We start from the raw sequence: 27,975 nt of genomic DNA, 5'->3' as shown, positions 1-27,975 counted from the left end.
CGTTCAGACCACCACAGCCACAGCCACAGCCTCAGCCTCAGCCACAGCCTCTACTGACTTTCCGCTATGTACCGACTCCAACCGAATTCCCTTGCTAAGAAAGGCAGTACCTCGTACCAGTACGAGGTATAGTTGTATACACAACCGACAAGGGAAACCAAATCAACATTCAAACATCAAATATACATACACAGCCGGACATCTATCACATAGTATACATAACATCGTCTATCCCGGCCAAATCTGCAGGTATCTCGTCTTATGCACATCGTTCCGGGTCAACACTGCCGTTGCATCAAAGAATAAAAAAAAACCTTCTATAGATCATGGCATGGCCAGCCAGAGCTTCTCAAGTCGTCTCCCATCATATCCTGTAACCATAATCCATGAACGCCGAGCTCAACCAAACTTTTGACAAGACGACTTAGAACCACACAATGAACAACGTCACAGAACTCTAGACGACCTGGACGCCAAACTTCCAAACCTGCTGCACAGTGAGATCTCCCTCGAGACCCTCCTCGAGAACCACAAGATCCGCATCCATGCCCACCTCAAGTCTCCCCTTGGTGGCCTCCACGTCCTTGCCCAACATCTTGGCCGGTGTGCTAGTCACGCATTCCAGCGCTTTCGCCGTTCCGCAGCCTGTCCATCGCTTGAAGTTGTTGACACAGTCGATCAAATCAACCACACTGCCAGCGATACGTCCGTTGCTCTCCAGCTTGAGCAGCTTGCCTTCCTTCACGAAGCGATCTTCTCCTCGCCACTCGTAGGCGCCATCAGGGCATCCGGAAAACTTCTGCGCATCGGTAACCAGGATTGCGCCTTCCGGGTGAGCGGAGTAGGCAATCTTGAGCGTTTGTGCAGACAGGTGGATGCCATCGGCGATGAGGCCAAAGTACGGCTGCTTGTACCGTGCCGCCTCATCATCTAGGTCCGCCATCGAGGTGCTGATGCTCAGGCTGGATCGAGGTGTTGACCTCCTTGAAGACCGAGGCGAGCCTTGAGGAGAGGTCGATGGGCTTGCCGGGCGGCTGGTCTTTGGTGTGGCCACAGGGGTCGATGGTGCTGATTGTCCCAGAAGCCCAAAAATACCGGGATCCCGATGTCCAAAGGGGCGCATGGCATTGAAAAGATGTGTGACCATCGAGGCACCAGCGGCCATGGCAGCCTGTGCCTGTTCAAAAGTGGCGTCCGAGTGACCCACGGAAAAGACGATGCCTCGTTTGGCGAATTCAGGAATCAGGTTGATCATGGCCCCCTTTTCAGGCGCAGCGGTGATGTATCTCACATTGTGAAGATTTTCGACACCGTAACATTCCTCAATGTCGGCCCAAGAATTTGCTTCTCGGAGGACCTCCTTCTTGTGGATTCCATTCCTCACTGGAGAAAGAAAGGGTCCTTCGATGTGTGCCCCGAGACTCTCTGAGCCGTTGGTGGCATCACGCCCCTTTCCGGACGGACCAAGATGAGGGAGGACTGCATGATAGCTCTCGGGCGTGGTGCTGATGACGGTCGGGACAAACGAAGTGAGACCGGACTTGATCATCTGCTGGGTGGTGTGTGTCAACTTTGAGGCGAAGTCTGGGTCAGGGGTTGAGAAGTCAAAGTTGTGAGAGCCGTTGATCTGAACATCGATAAAGCCTGGAGATAGAATCCCGCCCCGAAGGTCCACGGTTCTATCGGGTCTCAGATGCGAAGAATAGAAGGCTGACTGAGGACTCATGATCCGTCCCGTCTCGGATGAGACCCAGAGGTCTCCGGGCACCAATTCACCATTCTTGAGGAGATAGCCGTTGGTGAATCTCACAACACGCGGGGATGATGTCGACATGGCGGAAGGAAGGTCGGGGTTAGTCAGCGTAAAAGCAAGGATCGGTGCAACACAAAGGCTTTGGGAACAAGAACAAAGGAAGGGACGATTGCTCGTAGGGAAGCCCTACAAGAATGAAGAAGCGAAAACGCCAAATCCAGGAAGCAGGCAGTATACAAATTGAAATATCATGGTGGATGAGGGTGGTAGCCGGATAACAGGTATTCACCCCGAGGGTCACGTCATAAGGTTTGTCTGCGAACTCTTTTTTCTCTCGCAGTGAGCCTGTGACAGATGAGTCGAACATTCTACTGGCTCCTACAACATCCTGACATCCGGGGCACGGCAGGCTGCGGAAATGAGCGCAACAAAGCATTGTTTCGTAGGTAAGGGAAATTCGAGGTTGAGGAGGAGAGGACCAGGCGACAAGGGGACAGGCCGAGCAGCTCTCCTGTCATGTTGCAGTCTCCAAGCACGTTGTAGCCACGACGGCAACACAATTCGGTGGCATCTCTCTAGGCATTTTGGATGGAGTGAGTTCTATCAGATCTGCAATCTGCACACAGCTCAGACAATGGAGGAATCGAGGTGAGATTCAGGGGCGTACGGAGGAAGACAGATGGGATGCTGGATGCAACGATGGCCACATGGACGAGGTTTGTGTTTGATGATGAAAATGAGACGTCGAGGCACTGAGAAGGCAGGGTAGCAATGGGAGAGATTTGGTGTATGTAACGCTGAGGCGGAGAGAATGCAACTCTGTTATCGACATCACGTGGACTCTTGGCATCCCTCAGCGACGAGATCCTGCCCAGGCATTGTAAACAAACCCTCTTCCTCAAGGGGAAAACACGCCAGGCCTGCGCTGGTGAGAACTAGAACTGCGACTACGAGTTACTCGTTGCTACCACCGCAATCAATACCACGACTCCATCCTCCATCCTCCCCTACTATCTCCCCCATCTTTCGCCGCGATCATTCCACATCCCTCCCACCTCCTCCTCCTCCATCCCTCCCTTCCTCCCTCCAGATGCTCCCTGTCGCTGCAGTCTGTGAGGATACAATGCTACGACTCTATCTCTCTATCACTCTATCTTCTTCGCGAACCTGTTCCTGAGACCTCCAAAGTAACCATTCTGCCTTAGTGCGACAGGTGACATTGTTGGACGGCACTCTACCATTGATCTCAAGACCTTGTTGATACTGTTCTATATTACTTGTTCTTTCCCTCCCCCCGTTCCTCCAACTCGTTTCCACACGGTGCACGCGACTCATCTCCTCGCTCGAGTACCTCCTCGTACAACACGAGCCAGACTCCACTAGGAATCTGCCCCGAGACTCCGCAATTGATCTCCGCTCGCCACCTAAAATCGTCCCAACTTTAAATCTTTTGAGCCTCGCCCTGATCCTCCGTCCTTTCTCCTTCTCTTCCTCTCAGCATTGCTTTGTTACTGGGCAATGTCTGACATCTCCAACGAAAAGATGGCTACCACGACCGAGAAGTCTGGCGGTACCGACACGCCGCCCGAGATCATCCATGGCGGCGAAGAGGCCCAGCCCGTCGGGAAGCCCTGGATGTACAAGAAACTTAAACTGGGTCCTATCACCATTCCTGCCTATGCGACACCACAGTTCCAGATTGTTTTTGTTGCACTTGTGTGCTTCTTGTGCCCGGGTATGTTCAATGCGGTCAACGGTCTAGGTGCCGCTGGTCAGGTCAATGCGCACGATATCAACAACGCCAGCACTGCCCTCTATGCCACCTTCTCCGTGGTGGGGTTCTTTGCTGGTAGCATTGCCAACAAGATCGGACTCCGGTTGACACTGGGATTTGGTGGCTTCGGATACACCCTTTACATTGCCTCGATCTTGTCCTACAACCACAATCAGAATGCAGGCTTCCTTATCTTCGCTGGGGCCCTCTTGGGTGTGTGCGCGGGTCTGCTGTGGACTGCTCAAGGTGCCGTCATGATGGCCTATCCCCCGGAAAAGGCCAAGGGCCGATACATTGCCGTCTTCTGGATGATTTTCAACTTGGGTGCCGTGATAGGTGCTCTGATTCCTCTCGGCCAAAACCTGCATTCCACCGCCAACAAGGTCCAGGATGGCACCTACATTGCCTTCATAGTCCTGATGGCTGTGGGGTTTGTCCTGGCCGGATTCCTCTGCAACCCCTTCCTCGTTCAACGCAATGACGGCTCGCGAGTCATCTTGATGAAGAACCCAACCTGGAAATCCGAGATCAAGGGTCTTTTCGAGGTCCTGATCAGTGACTGGTACATTGTCTTCCTCTTCCCCATGTTTTTCGCCTCCAACTGGTTCTACACCTACCACTTCCAGGACGTGAACTTGCCCTACTTCAACATCCGCACTCGCGCCTTGAACAATGTCTTGTACTACCTGTCACAAATCATTGGTGCCTGGATCTTCGGCTTCTTGCTCGACACCACATATTTCCGCCGCACCACCCGCGCTAAGATCGCCATTGGCGCGCTCTTCGTGCTCACCTTTGTCATTTGGGGCGGTGGCTATGACTTCCAGAAACGATACACCCGGTCCGAGACCAGTGCCGACGACTACCACAAGCTTGACTTTACCGACCCTGGCTATGTCGGACCCATGTTTCTGTACATGTTTTACGGAGCTTACGACTCGGTCTGGCAGACCACTTCATACTGGTAAGTGAGACGCTTTTGAATCAAGCAATTTGTCGCTAACTCAATTTCACTCAGGCTCATGGGTGCATTGACCAACAACGGTCGCAAACTCGCCAACTTTACCGGCTTCTACAAGGGCATCCAGTCTGCCGGATCGGCCATCTCCCCTCAACTCGACGCCAACAATGTGGCCTTTATGACTCAGTTCGCCGTCAACTGGGGTATGCTAGCGGGGTCGCTTGTCGTGGCATCTCCCGTCATCTGGCTCAAAGTCAAGGACACGACTGATATCGACGAGGATCTGAAATTCACTGATGAGACCCGGGCAGACATCCTGCCCCCGAGCCCTGTCGGGCCCGTTGTGGGTGCCGAGGGCATGATGGCCGAGAAGGAGGAGAAGATGTGAGATTGCTGGAGAAATCCTTCTCATATGAAGGTGTGACGTCCAGGTGGAGATAAAAGAAGCTTTCTTACTTACTTCCTGCGCCATCCCTCAAGTACAGAAATGTCTCGAGGATGGCGTGAAGAAGAAACGAAAGGGGATGAAGACTATCCACACTTTTAATCGGGGCTAGCTGCTGGCATACGAGGACTTTACGAGGTATTTGATACGTGGTGGTGGTGATGGTTGTGGTGGGCAGTGGCTGGTTCACTGGGGGCGAGACTGTGTGTTGCATACACAACAACGCAGAGATCTCTCCACGGTCACCAGTGCCGTCCATCAATCCGGAATGAACATATAATGGAACAGAACCCCCTGGTGTTTTATGATCCCAGAACAGAGACCAGAAAGGGGGGGCAGGGAAGAGAGAGAGATGGGGAGAGAGACACATACCCGTTAACAAACAGCTGTTGATCAATATATCATACCATACCCTAGCGTGTCATACCATACTTTATATATGTACCTCTTACCTCTTACCTCTTTTAACTCTTTAATCCTTACGAATCACAATCACAATCACAATCATAATTACATATCACACGTACCTTGGAATTACTAGAAGAAGAGAAGATCATATCCTGTCCTGTCCTGTCCTGTCCTGTAATGTAACGCTCTTTCTGTACGCAATGCTCACTCACTCACTCACCGACTGGAAGCCTTTAGAAAAACTGCTAGGTCTAGGTCCAAGTCTAGGTACCGACAGTAGGCCAGGAACTGTTGAACACTGGTCATGCTATATGGTGATCAGACTAAGAGGACTAGAAACATATTTCTTGGAAACATAGTAAACAAGGTTGTGTACAGTTGGTCCGCTTGCAGTGGTGGCCGTTACCACAGTCTGAAGCATATCACGCGGCATGGCTCAGGAGTCTGGCTTCTGTGCCTGTTCCTCCTCCTCTTTGCTTCTTGTAGTGGCTAATGCGACCTGTTCGGCCACTCCACCGGCTTCTCCCACGCTTGCAGGCCTCGTCTCCCGTCTCCATCTCTCGTCGATGTTCTCGCCTAGAGATAGGCCCAATGCAGCGCTGGTACTCAATGATGGGATGGTTTCAGGCACCAGCTGCGCAGTCGCCTCTGCCTTGGCTTCCTCTCCACTGGCATGCCGGGTAGGCGTGCTTGTACCCGCAGAAGAATGTGAGAGTGGCTCCAGCTCGCCCGGTTCCGCCGAGAAAGGCCCTTGAGGATCAGTGATGATATGCCCGTACTTGCTCGCAGATGTTGACGATCCACCATCCTCCCTTTCCTTTCCTTTCTTAGGCGTGCCCAGCTTCGTGCCTTGCGGGCTCTCTGTCAGCGGGCCATCAACGACCTTCGCCGTCGCCGCATCCTCGTCAGCCGAGTCGACATCGAAATCAATGTTGAACATCCGATCGAGCTCGCCTCGATACTTTGCTTTCCTCAATTCCTCGCCCAACGCGCCATCTCCCTCCTCTTCGTCTTCCTCTTCGCCATCCTCGCTTCCGTCGAAGAATCGGTCGCTCCACCTTGCGCTATCCTGTCTGACAAGCCGCGACAGGGCTGCCTTGCTGGAGTTCATGCCGCTGTAGCTGCTCTCACCCGTGGCACTAATCCGGGAGACTAGCTCCGCTACATCGTCCCGAGACTCGCGGATCTCGGACTCGGTACGTCTCGATGCATGCCTGGTGGGAGTGACCTGCTTGTCGCGATCACGCACTTTCCATGCCGTGTGCAACCTCTGAAGATCCGCATGCATATCCGCAACTTCGGTTGGACTCGCCTCTGTGATTCTGATATTATCAGTCGTTTTCGCCTTCTTTTCGTTGTCACCGCCAACCTCCTGAATCTCTTTGTCCTCGGGCAAGTCTCGTTGACCCCGAACACTCTCCCCCTCCCTTTGCTCTCCGGGAACAAGTTCGTCTCTTCCCACTGCTCTTTCCACGTTTTCTTCGTCTTCGTCCCTGGTCTTCGCCGCCGCCGTGTACCCGAAATGCGTATCACACATGTGTCGCACCACTGGCCATCCGTACGCATTGGCAAACATCCGCCGAACCACCATGTTGTTGTGCGCATCAGGTTCTAGTCGCACCAGAACTTTACGCCACGACAGATCTTTATGGTACGCACGAGCAATCTTCTCCTCAATCTTCATACCACCTACTTCAACATGAGATTGGTGCGGGGTCGAATTTGCAGTCATTGTGGTGTCTGTAGAGTGTCCTGAGGCAGGACGGCGGGGATCCGAGGGCGAACCCGGGGCAGATGAGAGCTGAGTTGACGAGGATTGAGATGTCAGATTTGAGGCAGAGCGCCTGATCCCAAAAGTTCGCTGGCGTTTTGCTGGCGGCGGCGGAATATCTTGTGGATGATACACACGGTCATGAAAGATTGTCCTTGGTCTGGCAGCAGGGTCTAGGATGAAGTCCTTGGGAGGTAGCGGTGGGTTGAGGAGATCTCCTGCCGATTCAAAAAAGGTCGTTTTGGGAGGCGTTTCGACTTCCCCTGTGCCACCCTCTTGGGAACTGTTGGTGTACAGTGATGCGCCTCGGACGGGAGCCTTGACGGGGGTACCATTGCTTTCCGCTTCCGGAATTTCTTGTGATGCTTGTCCAGAGTCTGGTTGTTCTTCCTGGTGGTACATCGTCTGCCCTCGCCGATAGATTTTCTGCGTCTTCCTCGGACTCTTGGGCGGACTACCTGGGGGTGACTTTCGCTGGCCTGCTTGCGGCTTGAAAAAGTTCAATAGTTCTGTCCACAAATTCGGCGCAGCTGTCGGCCTGACATCTGTTGGGCTTGTCGGTTGTTCTGAAGATATCCTCCCTTTCCTCTCCAGGAATTGACTCTCTTCGGGTTCTGTTGCTCGCTGGTCGTGGTCAAAGCCTTCGCTAGTCTCTGCTTGCGGAACTTTCGATTCAGGATCCGGGGTCGATTTGCCAGACTTGGGGCTGCTCACGTCCTCGCCACTGTCGCTAAACAAGTTGTTCCAGGTGAGCGCCTTTCTAGGGTCGCTGGCATTTTGGCCTGTCATTTCAGCCCAACCCCATCCCACCATCGTCCCTACCAAGCCGCTTTCTCGCCTGGCTTTCTCTACGCGACCCAGACCTCGCCAGTCCAGGAACAGCAGGCAGGACGTTCTCAACGGCACGATCCCGTCATTGACCACGTTGGAGTAGACGGTGCGATTTCGGAACTTCTTCAATGCCACGTGCGCTGGTCCTGTCGGCAGGATCCTTAGCAAAGGCTTTGCTCCAGGATCAGACTCCTTGTCCGGACCTCCTTTGTTAGAGTCATTCGTAAATCCGGCCACCACGGCTCCCCAGCCGCTCTTCGCCAACGTCGGCGGCCTCCACGTCAAACCCAGGTCCTGGCCCGTCCTTCCCACCAAGCCAAAATCCAGCGCAAACTTTACATATACGGGGTTCTCATTGCTCAAACCCAGAAATGGTGTGGCCATTGCGACAAAATTGATGGGTTTAATCAGGTTGAAGAATTCGGGAGAGTGCTTTTGGATGTACGCGATGGCGTAAGTTTGTATTAATCCGCCCAGACTGTGACTGATGAAACTTATGGAGGTGATTCGGTACGGGAGATTATGAGCTCTGTGATTCTCGTCTTTGATAATGCTGCTGTTTTTATGCGCCGGCTGCGTGCTATTTGCATCTTGCGGCTTGGGTTTGTTCGACAATGACGAGGCCAGAGATTGTGAGAGGGACTTTCCCATGGACGACTTTATCGGCAGATATGGTTGGTCCGGATAGGTAATAGAGAGGACGTATTTGGCGAAACGTTTGCCGAGATACTGGATCCCTCTTTCGGTCTTCGTGGTGTTACCGGTGAACCCTCGCACGTAGATTTCTTCTTCGTCTTCCTCGTCTTCCTCCTGCCCGCCCTCGTTGACGACATTAGAGGTGGTGGCTTCAGGGGGGCCATCACCGGCACTCGTGATGTCCGGCATTGATTTTGATCGCTGTCCCAGAACATCTCTTCCAAACTCGTTCTCCCTTGTCGCATGTCGTGCCCTGATCTCAGCCCGCCTTCTTTTCGCGTCTTCCTTTGCCTGCCTCGCAGCTGTATCAATGCTTTCCTTCATGAACAGCATATCTGCACCCACGTTACTGTGGATACCGTGCGTGAGGAGTACGAGATGGATCTTCTTCTGCTTCTTTTGTGTTTTGTCCGGTTTCGCGCCGGCATCTCTCTTGTCGCCATGTTGAGGTCCCTGTTCCACCCTGACTTTGGCTTGCCCATCGGCTTCTTGCTCCCATTCAGGAAATGGAGGTGTGTTCCAGAGGCTGTGGGTGTCATCTACCACCAGTCTGACCGCCTTAGAGAAGACGCCCTTCGGATGCTGCGGGGTGTTGGCTTTTTGCGAACGAGCACGTTGATGATCTTCGAGTCGACCAGGTGCGCCTTGGCCCGATCCAATGACACCGTGGAACCCCAGTTCTACCGACTTCTCATCACGTCCAACAAGGACCTCATACTCAACACTGGCCGTCTTGGAGAAGATGACCTGCGAAGCAATCTCGATGATCCAGGTGAAGCTCTTCCTCTCGTTCGTCCCTCTGTCCCCGCGCCTCACGTCTAGGCTTTGTCTCTGAGCGTCTTCCCGGACATATTCGGGGACAGTGAGTTTCGCATTCCATTGTCCGCCCGCCTTCAATTGCGGCTCAAAATCTGGTGTGCCTTCGGTGCTTGCAGCCTCATGTTTTTTGTACGGGTCGAACGTGGACGGATAGCACGCCACATATAGAGTGTATGGTCCATGCAAGTAGGCGGCGCGAAGAGGCGCGGCGACCGTGTTCTTGATCTTCACATGCAAATGTGTGGGGGGCGGAAGGATGCGGTCGAGGCTGGGAGTGTAGGTTATGGTATATCTGCAACAGCGATATGTTAGCAGACAGCCATTCAGACACAGGATGGTCGGCCCCGTACCTTACAACCTCACCAACCCGAACAGCGCCAGTCTGATGGAGCAGGAGCATGGTTCTGGAGGTAGCCCTACATGCCGCAGCTTTCACCCACACACGGTTAAGGCTCGAGATATGTTCTCATGTCTTTTGAACTATTCTGAACGGGTGGGAGGGGACGGATTATTGGTGTAAAACCCGGAGACAGCTCTCAGCTGCATGATCTTTGACGACTGAGGCTCCGTATCGCGTTCCCTGGACTCGCCATCATGTCCATGACATGAGAAAACAATGGACCGGGTGCAGGGTGTAGGCCTAAGTAGGGAATGGTAGGGCTCCCTACAGTCGGGATGCAATGGGTATGACACAACTTTATGGAGCATGGCACAACACGGCTTGACGGGCTTGCGGGCATACCGAGTACGGAGACAGAGGCTGCAGCCCTCAACGGCCAGTAGTGAATAAGTTTAGTCACGCGCCCACCCGCGCTCGCGTGCACGTTGGACGGGGCGAAATTATACCGCCTGACCACCTAATTAATGAACCGAGCATTATGCATACTTCGTACCTCAATTTTACCAAGAGACTCTTAGATGCTTGTCAACATTGCCATCTACATACATGATAACGACGAACCAATGGCTCTCCTCCACGGTACATTCAAGCCTCAGCCCATGCGCCTTCTTAGCCTGTCAGGACCGTTCGTTCCGATGGTTCAATCTTTTGATAGCTTTGTCGCGGCTCATGTACTCCTCTCGGCTGTGGGCCAAAATATTCGTGGAAAGAAAACCCGGCTTGCAGACTCAAGGCATCTTCGGTGAACAAACCTCGATGCTATGGTCGATGGAACAGCGGTGCTTCGATCGCAGGAAGCTAACCTGAATCACCAGCAGCATCTCCCGCTCACCCATGCAATAGATAGTGTGTAGTTGCATGTTGCGAGCACTCTTCAGTGGTAACAGGTGTACTTCGGGCAAGACACCTCCCAAATGCTCCAAGCTTTATTCACAAGCATATTTATAGACCTGGTCGCCCGTATATCGTGTATCCCAAAACATATGCAAGTGCGCCCGGCGACCTCGAGCGCAGACCTCACTTCGTATAACTCATAGTCTTGCCTTTAGCATCTCATTGGGTGTAATTAGAGGATCGTAGGCCCGAATTCCCAGCGTGTCCTGTGGGACAGTCGCAGTATGGTACCGCAAGCCAGCGGTGTCGACCATATCGGGGGTCAGCTCTTCCACCTTGGAGGCACCAATAAGCCTCATGTTCATCACCATTTCGTCTTTTAGTAGTTGCATGGCACGATCAACACCGGGCAATCCATAGGCGGACATGGCGAAGAGGAATGGTCGGCCAATGCCAACACCTTTGGCACCCAGGCACAAAGCCTTGATGATGTCGGTTGCTCGGCGAACACCGCCGTCGATGAAGATCTCAATCTTGTCCTGCAGACCTCTCTCTCGTAGAACAGGCATGACCTCGGCGAGAACCTCAACGCCCGAGCGGGCGAAATCCAACTGGCGACCGCCGTGGTTGGATAGGACAACACCGTGGACGCCAACCTCGATGGCCTTGAGCACATCCTCTACACGCTGGACACCCTTGAGGATGATGGGCATCTTCGTGATACTCAAGAACCACGGAATGTCTTTCCAACTTAGGCTGGGATCAATAAAGCTCGAAATGGCTCTGGCGGCACCTTGGGATCGATCAACGTTCTCGCCGCTCGTTTTTTGGACATTGGATCCGGTATCGTCAAACTTGCTGCGCATGTCCTTCTCTCGTCTGCCCAGTTGGGGAGCATCGACCGTGATGAAGAGACCTTTGCAGCCTCGTGCTTCGGCGTGCTGGACGATCTTCTTTGTGATCGACCTGTCTTTGTTGACGTACAGCTGAAGCCATTGACATTGGTCACCTTCCCGAGCATCACAGATTTCGTCGAAACTGCAGGAAGCCAGGGTAGGAATCATTTGGATGACGTTGTGTTTCTTTGCTCCTCTTGTCAGAACAACCTCTCCCTCGGGATTGCCCAACTTCCCCAGTGCAGTTGCAGTGACATAAAAGGGAATATCGCATTTTGTCCCGAGCATGGTCGTACTGATATCCACGTTCTCCACGTCAATCAGAATCCTTGGTCTGAACCAGATCTTGTGGAAGGCGGAATGGTTTTCTCTCATGGTGATCTCGTCGTCGGCACCGGAGCTGTAGTATGCCCAGGCTGGTCTCTTCATCACCTGTCTCGCGACGCTCTCAAAATCCATGAGATTGTAACATGCTTCAAGAGGTGGCATGTTCTTGATGCGCTCTTGTCTTGCCTTCTCCTCTGGGCTCTCCTCCTTTTCTTCTTGCTGGACAGTCTCCATGTTCACAGGTCCGAGATGTTTCTCTTGAGGTAGGTACTTGTCCAACGTATCGGGAGGATGGATGGGGTCGAATTCCTCGGTGGCATCTTTGCCAGCGTACTTGAGAATGATCTTGGAACCGCCGGGGTGCTCTGGATACAAATTAGCCAGACTGTTGGTTGGGATCCGGATGTGTTGACTGCACACCTGGTAGGAACTCTGTCACATCATAGGCTTTTCCATGGACAATTACCCAACATGAATCTTTGGAGTTGTGTCTGGCCACTTCCTCTCCAGTGAGGGTACCCACGTCGGGTCTTTCGCCTTCATCACGATTCATCTTGGGCTTGATCCGGGAGTAGAGGTTGTCTCTCGAGGTCGGGTTCAGAGGCAGGAGATTCCGGAGGACGAGGCGAAGGTGAAGAGAAGAAGACAATGGCGAAAGCAATCACGACAAGGAGGCCAAAGAGGAGTATAAATGCTGGAGCCAAACTGTGGAATTGAAGAGTCTGTCCACGCACGCCACGGACAAATTTCCTGGGGAAAGTGTAATGGTCAGCCATTTGGCCGATTTGGCCGGCGATTGGTGCGAGATGCTATCAAAGAAGCTCTACTGGTAGAAGTCCATTCTGGGGCATGGCCGGGTATGCATGGCCGAGGCGGGGACAAGATCGATCTGTGTGATGACGGTGTTCCCGCCGCCTCGACCGCCGACCCTCTCTTTTCAACTTGGCCTTGACTCGCCTGTTCACTTGTCATATTTTGTACAGAGTGGCCGGGGATGAAGAAGTGCCGGTGTCCACAAGACGACCAACATCATCCTCATTATTCGCCCACATTCGCCACCGTCGCCCCATGTCGTTGTCTGCGACCTGCCTCCCAGCATTCCGCTAACTGACCAAGTGGGGAGTCTGCTTGTGAAGCCATGATTGGTCTTCGTTCCCTCGGAATCTCCTCTCTCCCTGTTTGCTAAAGAGACAACAGTCATTGGACCATGAACAACAGGCGCAAGTCTGTACTACCCCGCAAAACCCAAACCACCAAGTCGTCCTCTAGCATCGGCCAGTTCTTCCATCCACTACCACCAGGACAGCATGGACTTCTACGTCCTTGGCGCGTCCTCTTCTCGCTTCGATGCTTCAGGGCGGTTGTCATCGGTGCAAGGGTCTGCTGTCTGTTGCAACCAGACATCATGCTGTACCTCGTGTTCCTCCCAAAATGCTGTCACTGTTTTGCATCGGTGCGACGATCACTCGACTGGCCAACCCCGTCCAAAAGCTTTGCACCGGGTAGGGATGAGGTTGTTGACGAGTTCAAACAATGCAACCCTCCTTGAATGGAGTGGTCCAACATAAGCTGCGCGCTCCCCGCCGATTGTTCGCTGTGTTCTCACTGTCACTTTTCTCGGCTCGTCTGCGTGCCTGCGATTAAAAGATGGCGGAACCCTCTGAAAAGGAAATCGTTTCACACGATGAGTCTTCGGCTTCGCGCTACGATGCCTCTGGCACGAAACGTGACATTGACCCCGAGAAGCTCAATGACCCCAAAATGCAGAAATTGGCCGGCGAAATCACTTACGACGATGAGACAGATCCAGTGAACAGACAGCACAATCCGCTCGCCCAAAAGCTGCGGTCGCGGCACATGCAGATGATCGCAATTGGTAACATACTCCTTCTGCACACCATGCAAAGCTTGTCCATGCTAAGACATTGTCAAGGCGGCTCGATCGGCGCGGGTCTATTCGTGGGTTCCGGAAGTGCGTTACACAAGGGTGGTCCGGGGAGTGTGCTCCTGGGGTTCATAATCATCGGCTTCATGTTGCTCTGTACAATGCAGGCGCTTGGCGAATTGGCCAGTATGGCCTGGAAGCTCATCTTACTTCTTAAACATTGGTCCTGACGATTGTGCACAGTTCTGTACCCTGTGAATGGCGCTTTTTACACCTACATTGTTCGATTCGTCGACCCGTCCCTCGGGTTTGCAGTGGGTTGGGTAAGTGCTCGTATGTCGATAGGACGATCTGAATGCTGACCACTGGCCAGGACTACGCCATCGGCTGGCTTACTGTCTTGCCCTTTGAACTTACCGCGGCGTCAATCACGATCGAGTACTGGAGGGATGACATCCACGTCAGCGTTTGGATCACCGTTTTCTTGGTATTCCTGTGTCTGGTCCAGATATTCGGCGTTCTCGGCTACGGTGAGGTGGAATTTGTGCTGGCCATGATCAAAATCACTGCTTGCATAGGTTTTATCATCTTCGGCATTGTGGTTGACTGTGGCGGCGTCTCTTCCGATGATCGTGGCTACATTGGTGCTCGGTATTGGCATAATCCTGGCGCTTTTCAGAATGGATTCAAAGGCTTTTGCACGTATGTGTTGCTGAACACCACGACTGAATTAGGCTGACCTCGTCAGTGTATTTGTCACAGCAGCTTTTGCATTCGGTGGCACCGAGCTCGTTGGGTTGGCTGCCGCAGAAGCAGCTGATCCTCGTCGCTCCCTCCCCAAAGCGACTCGACAAGTCTTTTGGCGAATTGCGACCTTCTACGTCCTTTCTCTTTTCATTGTCGGTCTGATCGTGCCATCGGACAGCCCAGACCTTCTGGGAGCCAGCGGTGCCAATACCAAGGCCTCTCCCTTTGTCTTGGCCATCAAGTACGCAGGTGTCAAAGGGTTGCCATCTGTGATGAACGCGGTCATCACCATCTCAGTCATTAGTGTGGCCAACAGCTGCACTTACGGCTCCTCGCGCACCATGCAGGCTCTCGCGGCCAGAGGAATGGGACCGAAGTTTTTGATGTATGTCGACCGGCAGGGAAGACCACTCTGGTGTGTCGTGATCCAGCTGTTGTTCGGGTGCCTCGCGTACATTGGTGAGGCCAATGCTTCCGACACCATCTTCACCTGGTTGTTGTCCCTGTCCGGTCTGAGCTTTTTCTTCCTGTGGATGAGCATCAATCTCTCGCATATTCGTAAGTGCAGTTCCGTTTGCCCTTTGAGTGCCCCGCGCTAACAAGTTGCAGGGTTTCGACACGGATGGTAATCTTTCAGGGTTCAACTCTGGTCTGTGGGAGAGATGCTAACTTCGTGACAGGTATGCCCACGGCTTTACGAAACACCAACTGCCCTATCAGGCGGCCTTTGGCATCTGGGGATCTTACATTGGATTCTCGCTCAACGCCCTGGCTATCATTGCAACATTCTACACTTCGCTGTTCCCGCTCGGATCCGACCCCGACGCAGAGGTGTTCTTTGAGAATTTCCTCGCCGCCCCAATCGTCATCGCTCTGTTCATCGGGTGGAAGCTTTACTCCCGCGACTGGAAGCTCTTCATCCGTGCCGACGAGATGGACGTCACGATGGGTATAAGGCGAGGGAGTCTCGAGATCGCGGCCGAGAAGGGACGAAGCGGGTGGAGAAAGGCACTCCGGGTGTTTATTTGACGCTCAGGCGGGCTTGGGAGTGAGATGGGCGTCTGATGGAGAAAGGAGAAGAAGAAGAAGCAGACAGCACGGGATTGCAACCCACCCGACGTCTTGTACCATACATATCATTCATTACCTTTCTGTCTTGTAGGGAACGTACCTAGTACTCGCGATCAAGGTCGTGCTCAACATCGCCGGAATGCTCGGACCGGGCCAGGCTCTGAGACCAACCGAAGTGGGATTTGCTTTTTATTTTCCATATTAGGGGCCAGGATGTCAGTCGACATCATTTGTGCCATTGCGTGTGTCGTCCTTCACATCCAATGTGTTTGCCAGTGGCCTTAGGTAGGTAGGCTATTGGCTTTCACTCTGCCGGTCCCGGATAAATGATACCCGAGTTCTGGACCAGTCTGCTGCAGCCACTGCACCCACAAATACCATCCTCAGGTTTCGGCGGGTTCTCCGTCTTCCGCTTTCCAGGGACGCCCTGCCTAGTGTCTAGACTGACCCCTTGGCCACTTGAGGTTGCTGCAAGTCCAGATCTGCAAGCGTCCTCTGGCAGGACGATACCCACAATAAGGCATCTCGCAGATAACACCGGCTGGATTTGGCCTCGAGAGCTTGGCCTCCTCTTCCCATGAAGGTAGGTGTACTTCCAGCAGTTGTCACAGATGTAAGAGGTGTACTGCAGCCCCTTTCCACCGTTGTACCTGTACTAGAGTCTGGGGTTCCGCCGGCGACAGTTCTTGTTGGAGCTCTCCGTGGCCCTAGGTGCGCCCACCATCTACAGCAACTAAGAGGCTCGGTTGAGCCGCATGAACTTCTTTGCCGGTAGGTCGCCGGGGGTCGCTACGTGCATCAAGTCGATACATCACTGCGTTAGGTTCACTACGTGAGGTGGCTACCCCATCGATTCTCCTAGGTCCGCAGGAGGATGGTATGGACGGCCTCCCCGACTATGACATCCGGCTTTAGCGTTGCCTCTCCGTTAAAGATAGCCACAATATGAAGGTTGGGTTTAGCAGCCTCCTTACTGATCGTTATCTTATAGGCCCTATTATCTGTCGTCAACTTACGAGCCGCAACCTTTAGGTAGCGCTCTAATTGACCCTGAAGACCTAATGTACCTATTAACCACCCCACCCTGTATAGGCCTCATCTCGTCGTCGTTGCCGATAGTAATCCTTCCGTCGGCTCTTCTCCTCAGCTGACAAGGCTACTAGCTTAGGGGTAACACGACAACCGTCCAGCTACGGACTGAGCTCCTTCTATTCTAGCCTCTACCTCATTGTCGGCCTCCTCACCTTAATTATCGTCATCTTCATCGTCGATGACAACGGTATCCGGCTTAGAGGCCTTCAGAGGATCAAACTCCTCTTCATCACTATTATCATCATCTTCTTCTTCTTACTCGCTCTCTTCCTTCTCCTCATTGTCAGGCATGGGCTTGTCTGCCTAAGACTTGCCTTTGCCCTTGCCGTCTCTGACTCGTCATCCTCTGGGGAGTCCACCAGTCCACTACATATCTTGTTCTCTTGCGAGATCCAGTAACGGTGGCCTCCTCGGCAGCAGGTCGCTTCGTGACAGGCAGGCTGGAGGACGATGGGAGGATGGAGGAAAGGTTGGCGTCCTGATCACCGAGGAGATTCCGCCACGAGGATGGGAGAGTCGATCGAGAAGACATGATTGACAAGGTGGGCTTTGAAAGTTGATTGTTACGAAGAGAGAAAGAGAGAGAGGAGAGAATTTCCACCACAGGTCCCCTCTCCAGCGAGCCAGCTTCTCGTGCATTAGACGTAAAGCGTCCCCTTGAATCCTCACGATCTATCTGAAATACGACTCATTACGGCTACACATCTTACCCGGTAGACTTCAGGGCAATCTCAAGTTCTCCCAGAAAATTTGGCCTTTCAAGAGAATATAACACTGCCAATTGCACCTACTCCTAGAGTGAGCACCTGATCCATTATGAAGTAGGAAATGAATCGTGTTGAATGGTGAGGTGGAGGTGAAGGTGAACCGAACTTGAGGGTGGGTTCTAGAGTTGTCTGTCAGTGGCCACATCCACCCTTGACCGTTTACCAAGCTAGTCCTAAAAGGGACTTGCGGTAAAAATCCTTTTGCACCACAACTGCCATGTATCCAGGAAATTAATATGAACCAGTACGCTCTGATGCTCGGATAGCCAGATGAGTTCAACCACTACTCTGCGTACACAAGCAACAACTCATGTAGAGAGTGCAGAGTCTACATCTGGCCGCAGCCTCCTGCAGGAAAATGGATTCGTTGAGCAAGGGACTTCCTCGGACGACGAAGTTGAGCCACATCCTTTGGGAGTGAGACCGTCCGGAAATGCACTCACGTCTGATCAGAATGCTCAGGCGTCGATGGGCAGCTTCGGATTCCTACCAGACGGCCTCCTTGTGATGCTGCTCGAGTTTCTTGACGCGCGGGCGCTCCTCAACCTGGGCGCAACGTGTCGCGGCTTCTACGCATACTGCACTTACGACCAGCTGTGGCGAGATGTGGCGGTCAACGAGACGAACGAGCGCTTTGAGTGGCGGGGGAGTTGGCGGGCATCGCTCCTGCGGCTGCCACCGACAACACGGCTTGCAAAGGTGGACTGCCGATACGTGTTTTCCGACGCACTCTATCGGCCCTTCCAATGCTCCCGCACACCGTTGGGCCCCTACGTCTCCAACATTCCGCTCCAAAACGAGATTCCGCGACTGAAGGACGTGTCGCCCGAAGAGTTCAACGATTCATGGGTCGGCAGGCCATTCATCCTGACGGCACCGGTGAAGAAATGGAGGGCCTTTGAGGCGTGGGACCTGCAGCATCTACTCGCAAAGTATGGGCATGTGTCATTTCGTTGCGAGGCAGTGGATTGGCCGCTGACGACCTACGTCAAGTACATGGAGAGTTCCCAAGATGAATCACCACTGTACCTTTTTGATCGGGCATTTGTGGAAAAGATGGAGTTGCAGGATGCGTACGAACCCCCGGCGGCGTTCCAAGAAGACTTTTTCACCCTCCTCAAGGACCAGAGACCTGATCGACGCTGGTTGATTATTGGACCTGAACGAAGCGGAAGCACATTCCACAAAGACCCGAATGCCACAAGCGCCTGGAACGCCATCATCCGAGGCTCGAAATATTGGATCATGTTTCCGAGCTCTATCCTTCCTCCAGGCGTCTATATGTCCCAAGATCAAAGCGAGGTGACTTCGCCGCTGAGCATAGCCGAGTGGCTTCTATCATACCACGCCGAAGCTCGGGCGATGAGTGGCTGTTTAGAGGGTATCTGTCGGGAAGGCGAGGTCCTACATGTACCATCGGGTTGGTGGCATTTGGTAGTCAACCTTGAGCCAGCCATTGCCATCACTCAGAACTTCGTCCCCAGAGCTCACGTCCCATCAACCATTCGCTTCCTCAGAGACAGAGCAGATCAAGTTTCTGGATTTAGTGACAAAGTCGGAGACCCTTATGCCCTCTTTATGGAACGGTTAAAGGAGACGGACCCTGATCTGGCGGGTTCTCTCGACGACTCCCGTAAGCGCAAATGGGAGGAGGTCGTCGCAGGTAATGAGGAGGCTGATGGAGAGCGGCAAGGGTTCAGCTTTGGGTTCAGCGATGACCTAGATGAGGCTGAAGACTGAAGAATTTTCTAGCCTGTGACCTCAATGACATGCTGCCGATCTGGTGGGCGAGGTCCTGTAACTGAAAGCCAGGAATCCGATAAACGCCCCCAGTGCTACCGCCAGCATCACGAATCCGTTGTAGGTCATGAACAGAAGCCTCAAGTTGATTAGTGGGAGTCGACATGCATGGAGAGGGGGTCAGTCATACATGATAAAGAAGCTGTAGAACACCTGCACGGCATACAGACCAGCTCTGGTTATCGTTCCCTGCCTCTTTGTGCCCTCGTGCGATCCCGACCCTGCAAGCAGTGAGCTTGATTCCGCAGGTGTACCTTGGATGTCTCAGTGACGGCGTAGGATAATGTCCAGAAGGGCCACGTACTTGTGCTAAAAGTATTCATTCTGGCATTGAAGCTCTCGTCATATCTCCTGCTGATTTCCCGGACACACTCGTAGCCAGCTGTAAGAAGGGCGATGGTCACCAGGGAGAGGATGAGCGACAAGGGCCCTGTAACTCTCCACGACTCGAAGACGATACAAAGGCCTTTGACCTGCCAATTGAAGAGCATCTGACTTGTCAGAGCGATGCTCCTAGCATAATCATTTGGTGACTCACATTCATGGAGCATTGCCCGTCGTGCATACCGCCATGGTCCATCCCGCCGTGACCCATACCACTATGGTCCATTTCGCCGATTTAGTTGTTCAAACGTGACGAGAAAAGGGCGGGAGTTGGGAGATGTTGAGGGTGATGTTCGGTGTGATGCTCAGAGTGATGCAAGGAGTGGAAGTTACTCTGCGGAAAGACGCGGTGTTTCCCCCAGCGTGCCCAGTTAGCGCGTTAGCCTCTCTGGAATTTCCTGCGCCCCTCTCACCACTTTCGAGCAACTCACAACACCACTAACCAAAACCTCGCTCACAATGGCTGAGAATATCCCTCCTGGATCAGGCTCTGCGCCAAAGCCTACAGCAGGCAACGACCGGCCAGGATTACCTTGTAAGTGTCAAAGAACGAAGCAGATCCCCGTCCTCCTTCCCTGTGCCGCCTTGATTCTGACAGGACAGACTACGAGAAATTGAGGCGCGATCTACGGGACACCCTACAGAAGAAGCGACTCCTGGATCGGAACCTGGTGAGTTTTGAATTCACGCACAGAGGTTTGGAGCCATGCTAACAGCTCAGGCTGTCATAGAGGACCAGATCTACCGGCAAGAGACGGCATACCTCGAAGAAACCGCAATCGCAGGGAACATTGTCAAAGGTTTCGACAACTACATCAAGGCATCTGCAGTGTCGGCAGCAGCCAGTTCAGCGGGCGGGACAGTCTCAGGCAGCGCAGTTGGCGGCGGCTTAGGGGCAGGGCGCCGAAAAGCGGTTGTGAACGACACAGACCGGATATTTTCCAAGAGCTCAGTATCCTACATGAGAGATTCGGATTCCCCGAGTAGCGCTACGAGTACGCCCAACCATGCAGCCACGCCGACCGGTAGCTTTACCGCAGAAAAGACAGGAGACAAGAAGAAGAAAAAGAGCGCAGCCGCCAACGAAGAAGACACCGATGGACGAACCACCAAACGCCAGAAGATATCCTTTGGAGGTGGACGCAAGAACCATGATGATTGAGAGGGCCTGGACGGTGCCGTCGCTGTCAACCAGACTCCAGACACTTCGAAGCACACCCACGGGCCTTGTTGGAGACTGGTTATTGGGGATGACACAGGCCGGGAAAGTTCCAACTGCGGGTGCCTCGGCTATCCGTCTCGGACTCTTGCAACCTTGGAACTTTTCATCATCTTCCTGACCGCATATCAGCATCATCTTTGGAATTGTTCAATGCTTCCTCGACGAGTATTCGGCATCAGCAGGCCTTCGTATCTTGTACTGTGCAACCGGGCTCTCTCGCAAAATCATTCGGTCAACATGCCACGTCTTTCGCCCGCCTCAGCGGTATGTTCTAGGCACTGGGCAGTTTTCTGAGACTGATTGTCGATCTAGAAAGCCATTGATCGCTTGAGATCCTACAAATCTCCAGACACAGTATGGCCCGTAATGCCGCTCTCGCGCAAGGCAGCCGTCCTGCTCCTGCTCTTTGCGGATCCCAATGGGGAGCTGAGAGTAGTCATCACCATGCGTGCAAGTACCCTGAGCTCATATTCCGGTCAGGCCGCCTTACCTGGCGGCAAAGCTGAAGAGGGCGAGACTGCCTTTGAATGTGCAAGGCGTGAGGCTTCGGAAGAGATAGGTCTTCCTAGGCGTGCGTCAGCTCTGCCACGCCCCTTCAGAGTCGAGCATTTGTGTGAAATGGCAACAAATTTGAGCAAGAATGCACTTGTGGTTCGCCCATGCATCGCATTTCTCCATTCTTATGACCCCGAGACGGGAGAAGATGCCAACGTGGCAGAGAAACTACTACCAAGATTGGACGCGAGAGAGGTGGCGGCGGTATTTTCGGCGCCTTTCAGAAACTTCTTGTATATGGAAGATCTGCCCAACCAACCCAACCTTCCCGGCAAACCTAGTGACTGGTACAAGGGAAGCTGGACAGACTGGCACGAGAGTCGATGGCGCATGCACAATTTCTTTGTTCCCGTCACCAACCAGATCGTCTCCAAGCCGAAAAGAAACGAAGACCAAAAGGCCGTGGCAAGCCACCTGGACAAATATTCCAGGTACCGGGTGTTTGGCATGACCGCCAGGATTCTTGTCGACGCTGCGCGTAATGCATATGACCAAGAGCCTACCTTTGAGCACAACTCTCACTTTGGAGACGAGGAAATGATTGTTCGACTAAAGGCAGCCGGCTTCTTGGGTGAGATTAGAAAGCCGGGTGCTGAGTTGACAAAGCAGGACTTGATCAAAGCTGCAAATCTCTGAGTGCGCAGCGCTCCAGATTCCAGTGAAACTTCACCCTCACGGTGGTGCTGATCTCCAAAGAATGTGGGCACCAGCTCAAAACTTTCGTGACGGCTGCATGTATATGTCAGCGTTAGCGGGAGCATCGCGCACAATGGACTCTATTGAGCACGGACCAATTTATTCGACGCTGCTGAAAACGGATCTTCTTTGTTCGGCGTTGTGGGGTATCGATTGCGTCGCCGCTGGCGAATCTTCAGTCATGGTGTCGAACGAAAGTCGATGGTTCTGTTACAGGATCCTCGCTTGCACTAGAACGAGGGTCTCACCAGCATTCTGATATCTGGTCATAATGAACCCGCGCCCCAGATCGTCCCATCCATTGCGGCTGACCTCTCCACCTCCGTCGAAGGCTCTTCTAGGACTACAAAAGCAGGGCTTAGAGTTGTCGGTCTCCCCTCCACCCAACAGTCTCCTACCAACCTCGAATCATGCATCTGGGAGATCGACACCCTCGGATCGGGACAAACCATTGCCACTTGAACCGTTTGAGGGAAGGAGAAGGTCATCCAGTGTGTATAGCACTGATACTACAATCACCAACATCATTCACATGTACGGCGGAGGGTATCGTGAGTTGGATGACCTTCCACCTTTGCCTATACTTCATCACCCACAAGCCTACCGAGACACCGTTGCGCCTCTTCTGATCAGGCGGCTGAGCTTGGGCCACAGCCCCTCACCACCGGTTAAAGATGTGCCACGGGAGGCAGTCTCGATCTCGTCACTTAGATCTGCTGCTAGCCATACCCACGTCGTCTCAAGCAACAAGGCAGCCCCCTCCTTTACTGAGTTTTCCCGTCAGCTCCAACAACGCAGGAACGAATTGGTTTCCCCGCTTTCGGTCTCTTCGGCTGAGATACATCGTCAAGCGGCATATGATCAATTGGCTCCACCCTCTCCACACGTCTCGCTCGTTGAACAATCCGTATCCCTCTCCCAAACCCCGCCCTTACCCGATGCGATGTCTGGGACGATATCTGATACCGACGGCTCTGACCTTCTCCCACCTCCCTTGGGCCTGAGTAGCTCGAGTCTTCCAAGTCCACCATACGATGATTGGGAAAAGCCCGCCGAATTTGACCCTGCTCGGCACCATGATCCTCTTGGAGACCAGTCTCAGCTGCACTCTGGAAAGAGCTGGTCACAAAACTGGTTAGAGGATGGCTTCGTCGACCAGAGTCGCGAAGCATCGCCACTTGAACTACAGCCCAGGAAGAGCTTCCGACTCGGAAAGAGCTTGAGTGAGAAGGAACGTGAGAGAGTGATATCGTACGCCGAAACCAAGCACCCGGCGATGAAAAGAGATGGTGCTGAGCGGAAGACGCTACGTACTAGCAGTGCGAGATCCAGCCTTCAACATAACGTGACTCACTTACTCAGGTCTCTGTCGCGGAAGGGGCCTCTGGAAGGCAAAGAGAGCCATGGGCGGGAGAGTCCACCACGAGAAAGGCAGTTGGCTATTCCTGCAACCCCATACCAAGTATACGGTGCAGAGGTCTTCTCGAACAAACTGCAGAAGAGGCAACAAAAAGAAGCGCGAGAAGCTCAGCGGACGCGCCAAAGGGGGAAATCTATCAGCCTCGTTACAGCGTACCAGAACAGTCAAAGTCAGATTGTCGGAGTTCTTGAAGGGGCAAAACGCAAACTGAGGCGGAAGTCGTCACAGAAGAGACAGCGCAAGTTGAAGGACAGTATCATCATCCTTGGGCCAAGTGCAGTCATTGGAGCTGTCACTGCCACGGAACAACCTGCAGTGGACGGCGAAGAGTTATGGATTTGAAGGTGACAATATCCTCTGCCGCAGAGATGAAACCTAATTGCCAGATACAATAACAGAAGTGTGGTCTAATAGAGGTGTATAGAAAGACGATAGAAGGTGGAAAGGCCAGACTCAGCCTCGTCATTGTCCACATGGTGACATAGTGATACATTTCTCCAATTCTGCAGTCAGCAATTGACCAGAGCCGCAGCTACCCCGCATAGTGGTTGCATGCACGCAGGGCTGGTAGGGTCACCGTAGTGCGCAGTCTACGAGGTACTGCGTCGAAGCTGTCACCAACCTCCCCTGCTGCTCGATCCCTTGTGCCCTAAGCCGTCGTCTCTCGTTTGACCTGTTTACCAAATTCCTATGATAGCTACACCTCCTTGACATCCTACTCTCCGCTCCAGTTACATTTCTTACCCCAACCTACAACAATGGGGGGCGAGACATCTACTCGCGCTACCTCGTCGTACCCAAGACTCAGCGCTCATCCTGTTGGACAAAAGATCCAGAGCATCTATACTGACCGCTTACGACAATTCACATCCGGTGGCCAATACGAAAAGGAGAATCTTCTCTCCAAGCTCTATCACAATGCCTGCGATGACGAAGACCATGTCAAGCTCTCGGTCTACTCTCCTCCAAATCTCACCAGACCGACTTTTCACGATGCCACTTCTCACACCTTTCGCCCAACACATCGCGGCGAATCCTTCGGACCAGCTTGGTCTACCCATTGGTTCAAGATTCAACTCACCGTGCCTAAACACATGCGAGATGGAGAACATCTAGAGTTCCATTGGGACGCAGGCAATGAAGGCATGGTATGGACAGAGGATGGGAATCCTCTACAAGGCCTTACTGGTGGAGACCGGGTTGAATGGATTCTGCCCACGAGCTGGCGGGATGGCAAAGAGCACATCTTCTACATAGAGATGGCGTGCAACGGAATGTTTGGCAACGCCCCAGGGGGTGACAGTATTCAACCCCCAGATCCAAACAAACACTACACACTTTGGAAGGCGCAGATTGTGGATGTCAACCTTGCCGCTCGTCAGCTGTACATCGACTTTTGGATCATCGGCGACGCTGCTCGGGAATTTCCTGGAGACAGCTGGGAAAAGCATGAAGCCCTGCAGATCTGTAATCAGATCATGGACACCTTCATAGCCGGTAATGGATCGGCTGCCTCGATCAAAGAGGCTCGCAAAATCGCCCAAAACTATATCGGCAAGAATGTCGATTCAGCCAAGGTCTATGACTCGGACGGGAAGAGCATCGTCTACGGAATTGGACACTGTCACATTGATACGTGTTGGCTATGGCCGTGGGCCGAGACAAAGCGCAAAGTTGCCCGAAGCTGGTCCAACCAGTGTGACTTGATGGACCGATACCCGGAACACCGGTTTGCCTGCAGTCAAGCACAGCAGTACAAGTGGCTGAAGATGTATTACCCATACGTCTTCGACAGAGTCAAAGCCAAAGTCAAAGAAGGGAGATTTCATCCAATAGGTGGGAGCTGGGTCGAGCATGACACCAACATGCCCAGTGGTGAGTCCTTGGTCAGGCAATTCCTGTATGGCCAACGGTTCTTCGAGAGCAACTTTGGCGAAAGATGTCAAACCTTCTGGCTTCCCGACACTTTCGGCTATTCTGGCCAGCTCCCACAGATATGCCGTCTCGCGGGAATGACGCGGTTCTTCACCCAGAAACTCAGTTGGAACAATATCAACAACTTCCCGCACACCACTTTCAACTGGGTGAGTTTAGACGGTAGTCAAGTCATCTGCCACATGGCTCCCAGTGAGACGTACACGGCAGATGCTCACTTTGGAGACGTCAGACGGAGCGTCACTCAACACAAAAGCATGGACCAGGACAACACCTCTCTGCTCGTCTTTGGCAAGGGGGATGGAGGAGGCGGACCCACCTGGTCGATGCTGGAGAAGCTGAGGAGATGCCGTGGTCTGAGCGACACGGTCGGACTACTCCCCCGAGTGCACATGGGAAACACCGTGGACGATTTTTATGCAAACATCGAGAAGAAAGTGGCAGAAGGCACCGAGCTCGTTACATGGTATGGCGAGCTCTACTTTGAACTGCACCGCGGCACGTACACGACACAAGCCAACAACAAGCTCAATAACCGGAAGCAGGAAATCATGTTACACGACGTCGAATATCTGGCAACTTTGGCGAGCCTGAAGAGCAAGAGCTACAAATACCCCAAGAAGGAGATTGATGAGATGTGGGAGAACGTGCTCCTTTGCCAGTTCCACGACTGCTTGCCTGGCAGTTCCATTGAGATGTGCTATGATGACTCGGACAAACTTTACGCCCACAATGCGAAAGTGGGAGAAAAGGTAAAGGAAGAGGCACTCACGGTCCTGGGCTTGTCTCAGCACCTTAAAGCTAACGCCGAGCTTGCGGCCTTCAACACCACCCCCTGGAAACGTTCGGAGCTGGTCAGGATCCCACATGCCAATGCAAAGTCGCAAGAGCAGATGTATACTTATGTATCCGGCGGGCCGGGTGTTTGTAAGACGCATGCCGCTTCGGCGATCCAATCGACAGCGTCCATTGAAGAAGTGCGGAAGGGTGTCTTTGTCTTGAAGAACAGCATATTCCAGGCAGAGGTGGAAGCGGGGTGCATCACGTCATTGATTGACCTGAGAGCCAACCGAGAGGTGATTGCTAAGGGAGGCAAGGGCAATCAGCTGGTGATATTCGACGACAAGCCTTTGTACTGGCAAGCTTGGGATGTGGAGGTTTTCCATCTCGACTCCAGGAAAGAGCTAAAATCGGACGCATCAGAGATTGTCGAGCATGGACCGTACAGGGTGAGCGTGGCCACCAAGACTCAGGTGAGTAAAGACAGCTGGGTCAAGACCACCATCAGCCTCGACGCATGCGACAGCCAGACCCAGGCCGGGTATCTATCGGTTGAAGCTGAAGTGGAATGGCATGAGAACATGAAATTCCTCAAGGTAGAATTTCCAGTGGATGTGGTCAACACGGAAGCAAACTACGAGACGCAATACGGAATCATTCGCCGCCCGACACACTACAACACAAGGTAAGTATCCCTATTGGTCCACGGACAATCCGAATGCTGACGATGCTAGTTGGGATATGGCCAAGTTCGAAGTGTGCTGCCATAAATTTGCTGATCTTTCAGAGGCCAATTATGGTGTGTCGATCCTGAACGACTCCAAATACGGCTTTGCGACCTGTGGCAACCTTATGCGTCTATCACTGTTGCGGGCCCCCAAAGCACCTGATGCACACGCCGATATGGGCCGTCACCACATCAAGTGGGCAATCATGCCTCACCAAGGCGCGCTGAGCAGCGACACTGTCCGAGCGGCCTACAACTTTAACCATCCAATGACATTAGTGTCGGTCGTGGACGATAGGCCTCCTAAGGAGTTGTTCAACGCCGTGGGCCTCACCGGCGCGCCATCACTGATCCTGGACTGTGTCAAGCGTGGAGAAGACGACGAAGACGTCTCCCGAGGGGAACTCACCCAGCGAAAGGGACAGAGCGTGATACTAAGGATTTACGAGAGCATGGGGGGCAAGAGTCGCGGAGTGATTGAGACGACCCTGCCAGTGAAGAAGGTGTATGAAACCAACGTGCTGGAGGACGACGGCAAGCAACTGGACATGTCCGGGAAGAACAAGATCAGTATCCCGATTGAATTGCGCGCGTTTGAGGTCAAGACCTTCAGGTTGCAGCTGTAGTTGTTTTGACCAGGCACGTTAACGGGGGGAAGCAGGCGTCTTTGGGACTCGACAAAAGTATCAATATATTGCTCTCGTTTCTCGCGTCTTTCGGAGTACCATGCATTGTAATAGTAAAGGGGCCACCGTCTACCCTTCCCCACAGTGTAGACAATCGGGATGGAGGGAGGTGTGGAAGGTGGAAATTGGCTTTCCGTGGCGCTAGATCGGCTGTGTTGTGCGTGGCAAGGCTGAAGCAGTCCTTTGTGTTTAGCGAACGTGAGTTTCCTGGACGCCTTCCTGCAATTTCGGTGCCGGTAGATATGGGGACGGACGGAAGCCGGGGGGGAAGAGGTGGTGGTGGTGGTGGTGGT

The 27,975-nt window shown here is 53.1% G+C and overlaps 10 protein-coding genes across 10 annotated transcripts; 7 read left to right on the top strand and 3 right to left on the bottom strand.

Moving 5' to 3' along the window:
• Window positions 1-457: 457 nt before the first annotated feature.
• On the bottom strand, window positions 458-1,834 carry AYO20_01181 (hypothetical protein; the record flags this gene model as incomplete). Its single annotated transcript, XM_022639487.1, has 1 exon — window positions 458-1,834. One exon carries the CDS (start codon window positions 1,832-1,834, stop codon window positions 458-460), a length of 1,377 nt encoding a protein of 458 aa, XP_022504323.1.
• Window positions 1,835-3,295: 1,461 nt separating this feature from the next.
• AYO20_01180 (hypothetical protein) lies at window positions 3,296-4,876 on the top strand (the record flags this gene model as incomplete). Its single annotated transcript, XM_022639486.1, has 2 exons — window positions 3,296-4,491; window positions 4,546-4,876. 2 exons carry the CDS (start codon window positions 3,296-3,298, stop codon window positions 4,874-4,876), a joined length of 1,527 nt encoding a protein of 508 aa, XP_022504322.1.
• Window positions 4,877-5,777: 901 nt separating this feature from the next.
• Window positions 5,778-9,858, bottom strand: AYO20_01179 (hypothetical protein; the record flags this gene model as incomplete). The annotated part of the gene is made up of 2 exons (XM_022639485.1): window positions 5,778-9,750; window positions 9,809-9,858. 2 exons carry the CDS (start codon window positions 9,856-9,858, stop codon window positions 5,778-5,780), a joined length of 4,023 nt encoding a protein of 1,340 aa, XP_022504321.1.
• A 1,031-nt stretch (window positions 9,859-10,889) lies between these two features.
• Window positions 10,890-12,468, bottom strand: AYO20_01178 (hypothetical protein; the record flags this gene model as incomplete). The annotated part of the gene is made up of 2 exons (XM_022639484.1): window positions 10,890-12,280; window positions 12,336-12,468. The coding sequence occupies 2 exons, from the start codon at window positions 12,466-12,468 to the stop codon at window positions 10,890-10,892; spliced, it is 1,524 nt and encodes a 507-aa protein (XP_022504320.1).
• A 1,094-nt stretch (window positions 12,469-13,562) lies between these two features.
• On the top strand, window positions 13,563-15,576 carry AYO20_01177 (hypothetical protein; the record flags this gene model as incomplete). Its single annotated transcript, XM_022639483.1, has 7 exons — window positions 13,563-13,791; window positions 13,849-13,986; window positions 14,044-14,123; window positions 14,174-14,502; window positions 14,549-15,105; window positions 15,157-15,172; window positions 15,228-15,576. 7 exons carry the CDS (start codon window positions 13,563-13,565, stop codon window positions 15,574-15,576), a joined length of 1,698 nt encoding a protein of 565 aa, XP_022504319.1.
• Window positions 15,577-17,747: 2,171 nt separating this feature from the next.
• On the top strand, window positions 17,748-19,217 carry AYO20_01176 (hypothetical protein; the record flags this gene model as incomplete). The annotated part of the gene is made up of 1 exon (XM_022639482.1): window positions 17,748-19,217. The coding sequence occupies one exon, from the start codon at window positions 17,748-17,750 to the stop codon at window positions 19,215-19,217; it is 1,470 nt and encodes a 489-aa protein (XP_022504318.1).
• Window positions 19,218-20,120: 903 nt separating this feature from the next.
• AYO20_01175 (hypothetical protein) lies at window positions 20,121-20,823 on the top strand (the record flags this gene model as incomplete). The annotated part of the gene is made up of 3 exons (XM_022639481.1): window positions 20,121-20,196; window positions 20,265-20,332; window positions 20,383-20,823. The coding sequence occupies 3 exons, from the start codon at window positions 20,121-20,123 to the stop codon at window positions 20,821-20,823; spliced, it is 585 nt and encodes a 194-aa protein (XP_022504317.1).
• A 297-nt stretch (window positions 20,824-21,120) lies between these two features.
• On the top strand, window positions 21,121-22,074 carry AYO20_01174 (hypothetical protein; the record flags this gene model as incomplete). Its single annotated transcript, XM_022639480.1, has 2 exons — window positions 21,121-21,147; window positions 21,196-22,074. 2 exons carry the CDS (start codon window positions 21,121-21,123, stop codon window positions 22,072-22,074), a joined length of 906 nt encoding a protein of 301 aa, XP_022504316.1.
• A 1,003-nt stretch (window positions 22,075-23,077) lies between these two features.
• Window positions 23,078-23,896, top strand: AYO20_01173 (hypothetical protein; the record flags this gene model as incomplete). Its single annotated transcript, XM_022639479.1, has 1 exon — window positions 23,078-23,896. One exon carries the CDS (start codon window positions 23,078-23,080, stop codon window positions 23,894-23,896), a length of 819 nt encoding a protein of 272 aa, XP_022504315.1.
• Window positions 23,897-24,312: 416 nt separating this feature from the next.
• Window positions 24,313-27,622, top strand: AYO20_01172 (hypothetical protein; the record flags this gene model as incomplete). Its single annotated transcript, XM_022639478.1, has 2 exons — window positions 24,313-26,954; window positions 27,004-27,622. 2 exons carry the CDS (start codon window positions 24,313-24,315, stop codon window positions 27,620-27,622), a joined length of 3,261 nt encoding a protein of 1,086 aa, XP_022504314.1.
• Between the last annotated feature and the right edge of the window lie 353 nt (window positions 27,623-27,975).

The sequence above is a fragment of the Fonsecaea nubica genome, assembly GCF_001646965.1.
Source record: "Fonsecaea nubica strain CBS 269.64 chromosome Unknown Scaff5, whole genome shotgun sequence".
In the NCBI taxonomy this organism is placed as follows: domain Eukaryota; kingdom Fungi; phylum Ascomycota; class Eurotiomycetes; order Chaetothyriales; family Herpotrichiellaceae; genus Fonsecaea; species Fonsecaea nubica.
This window is presented reverse-complemented; position numbering and strand designations above follow the sequence as displayed.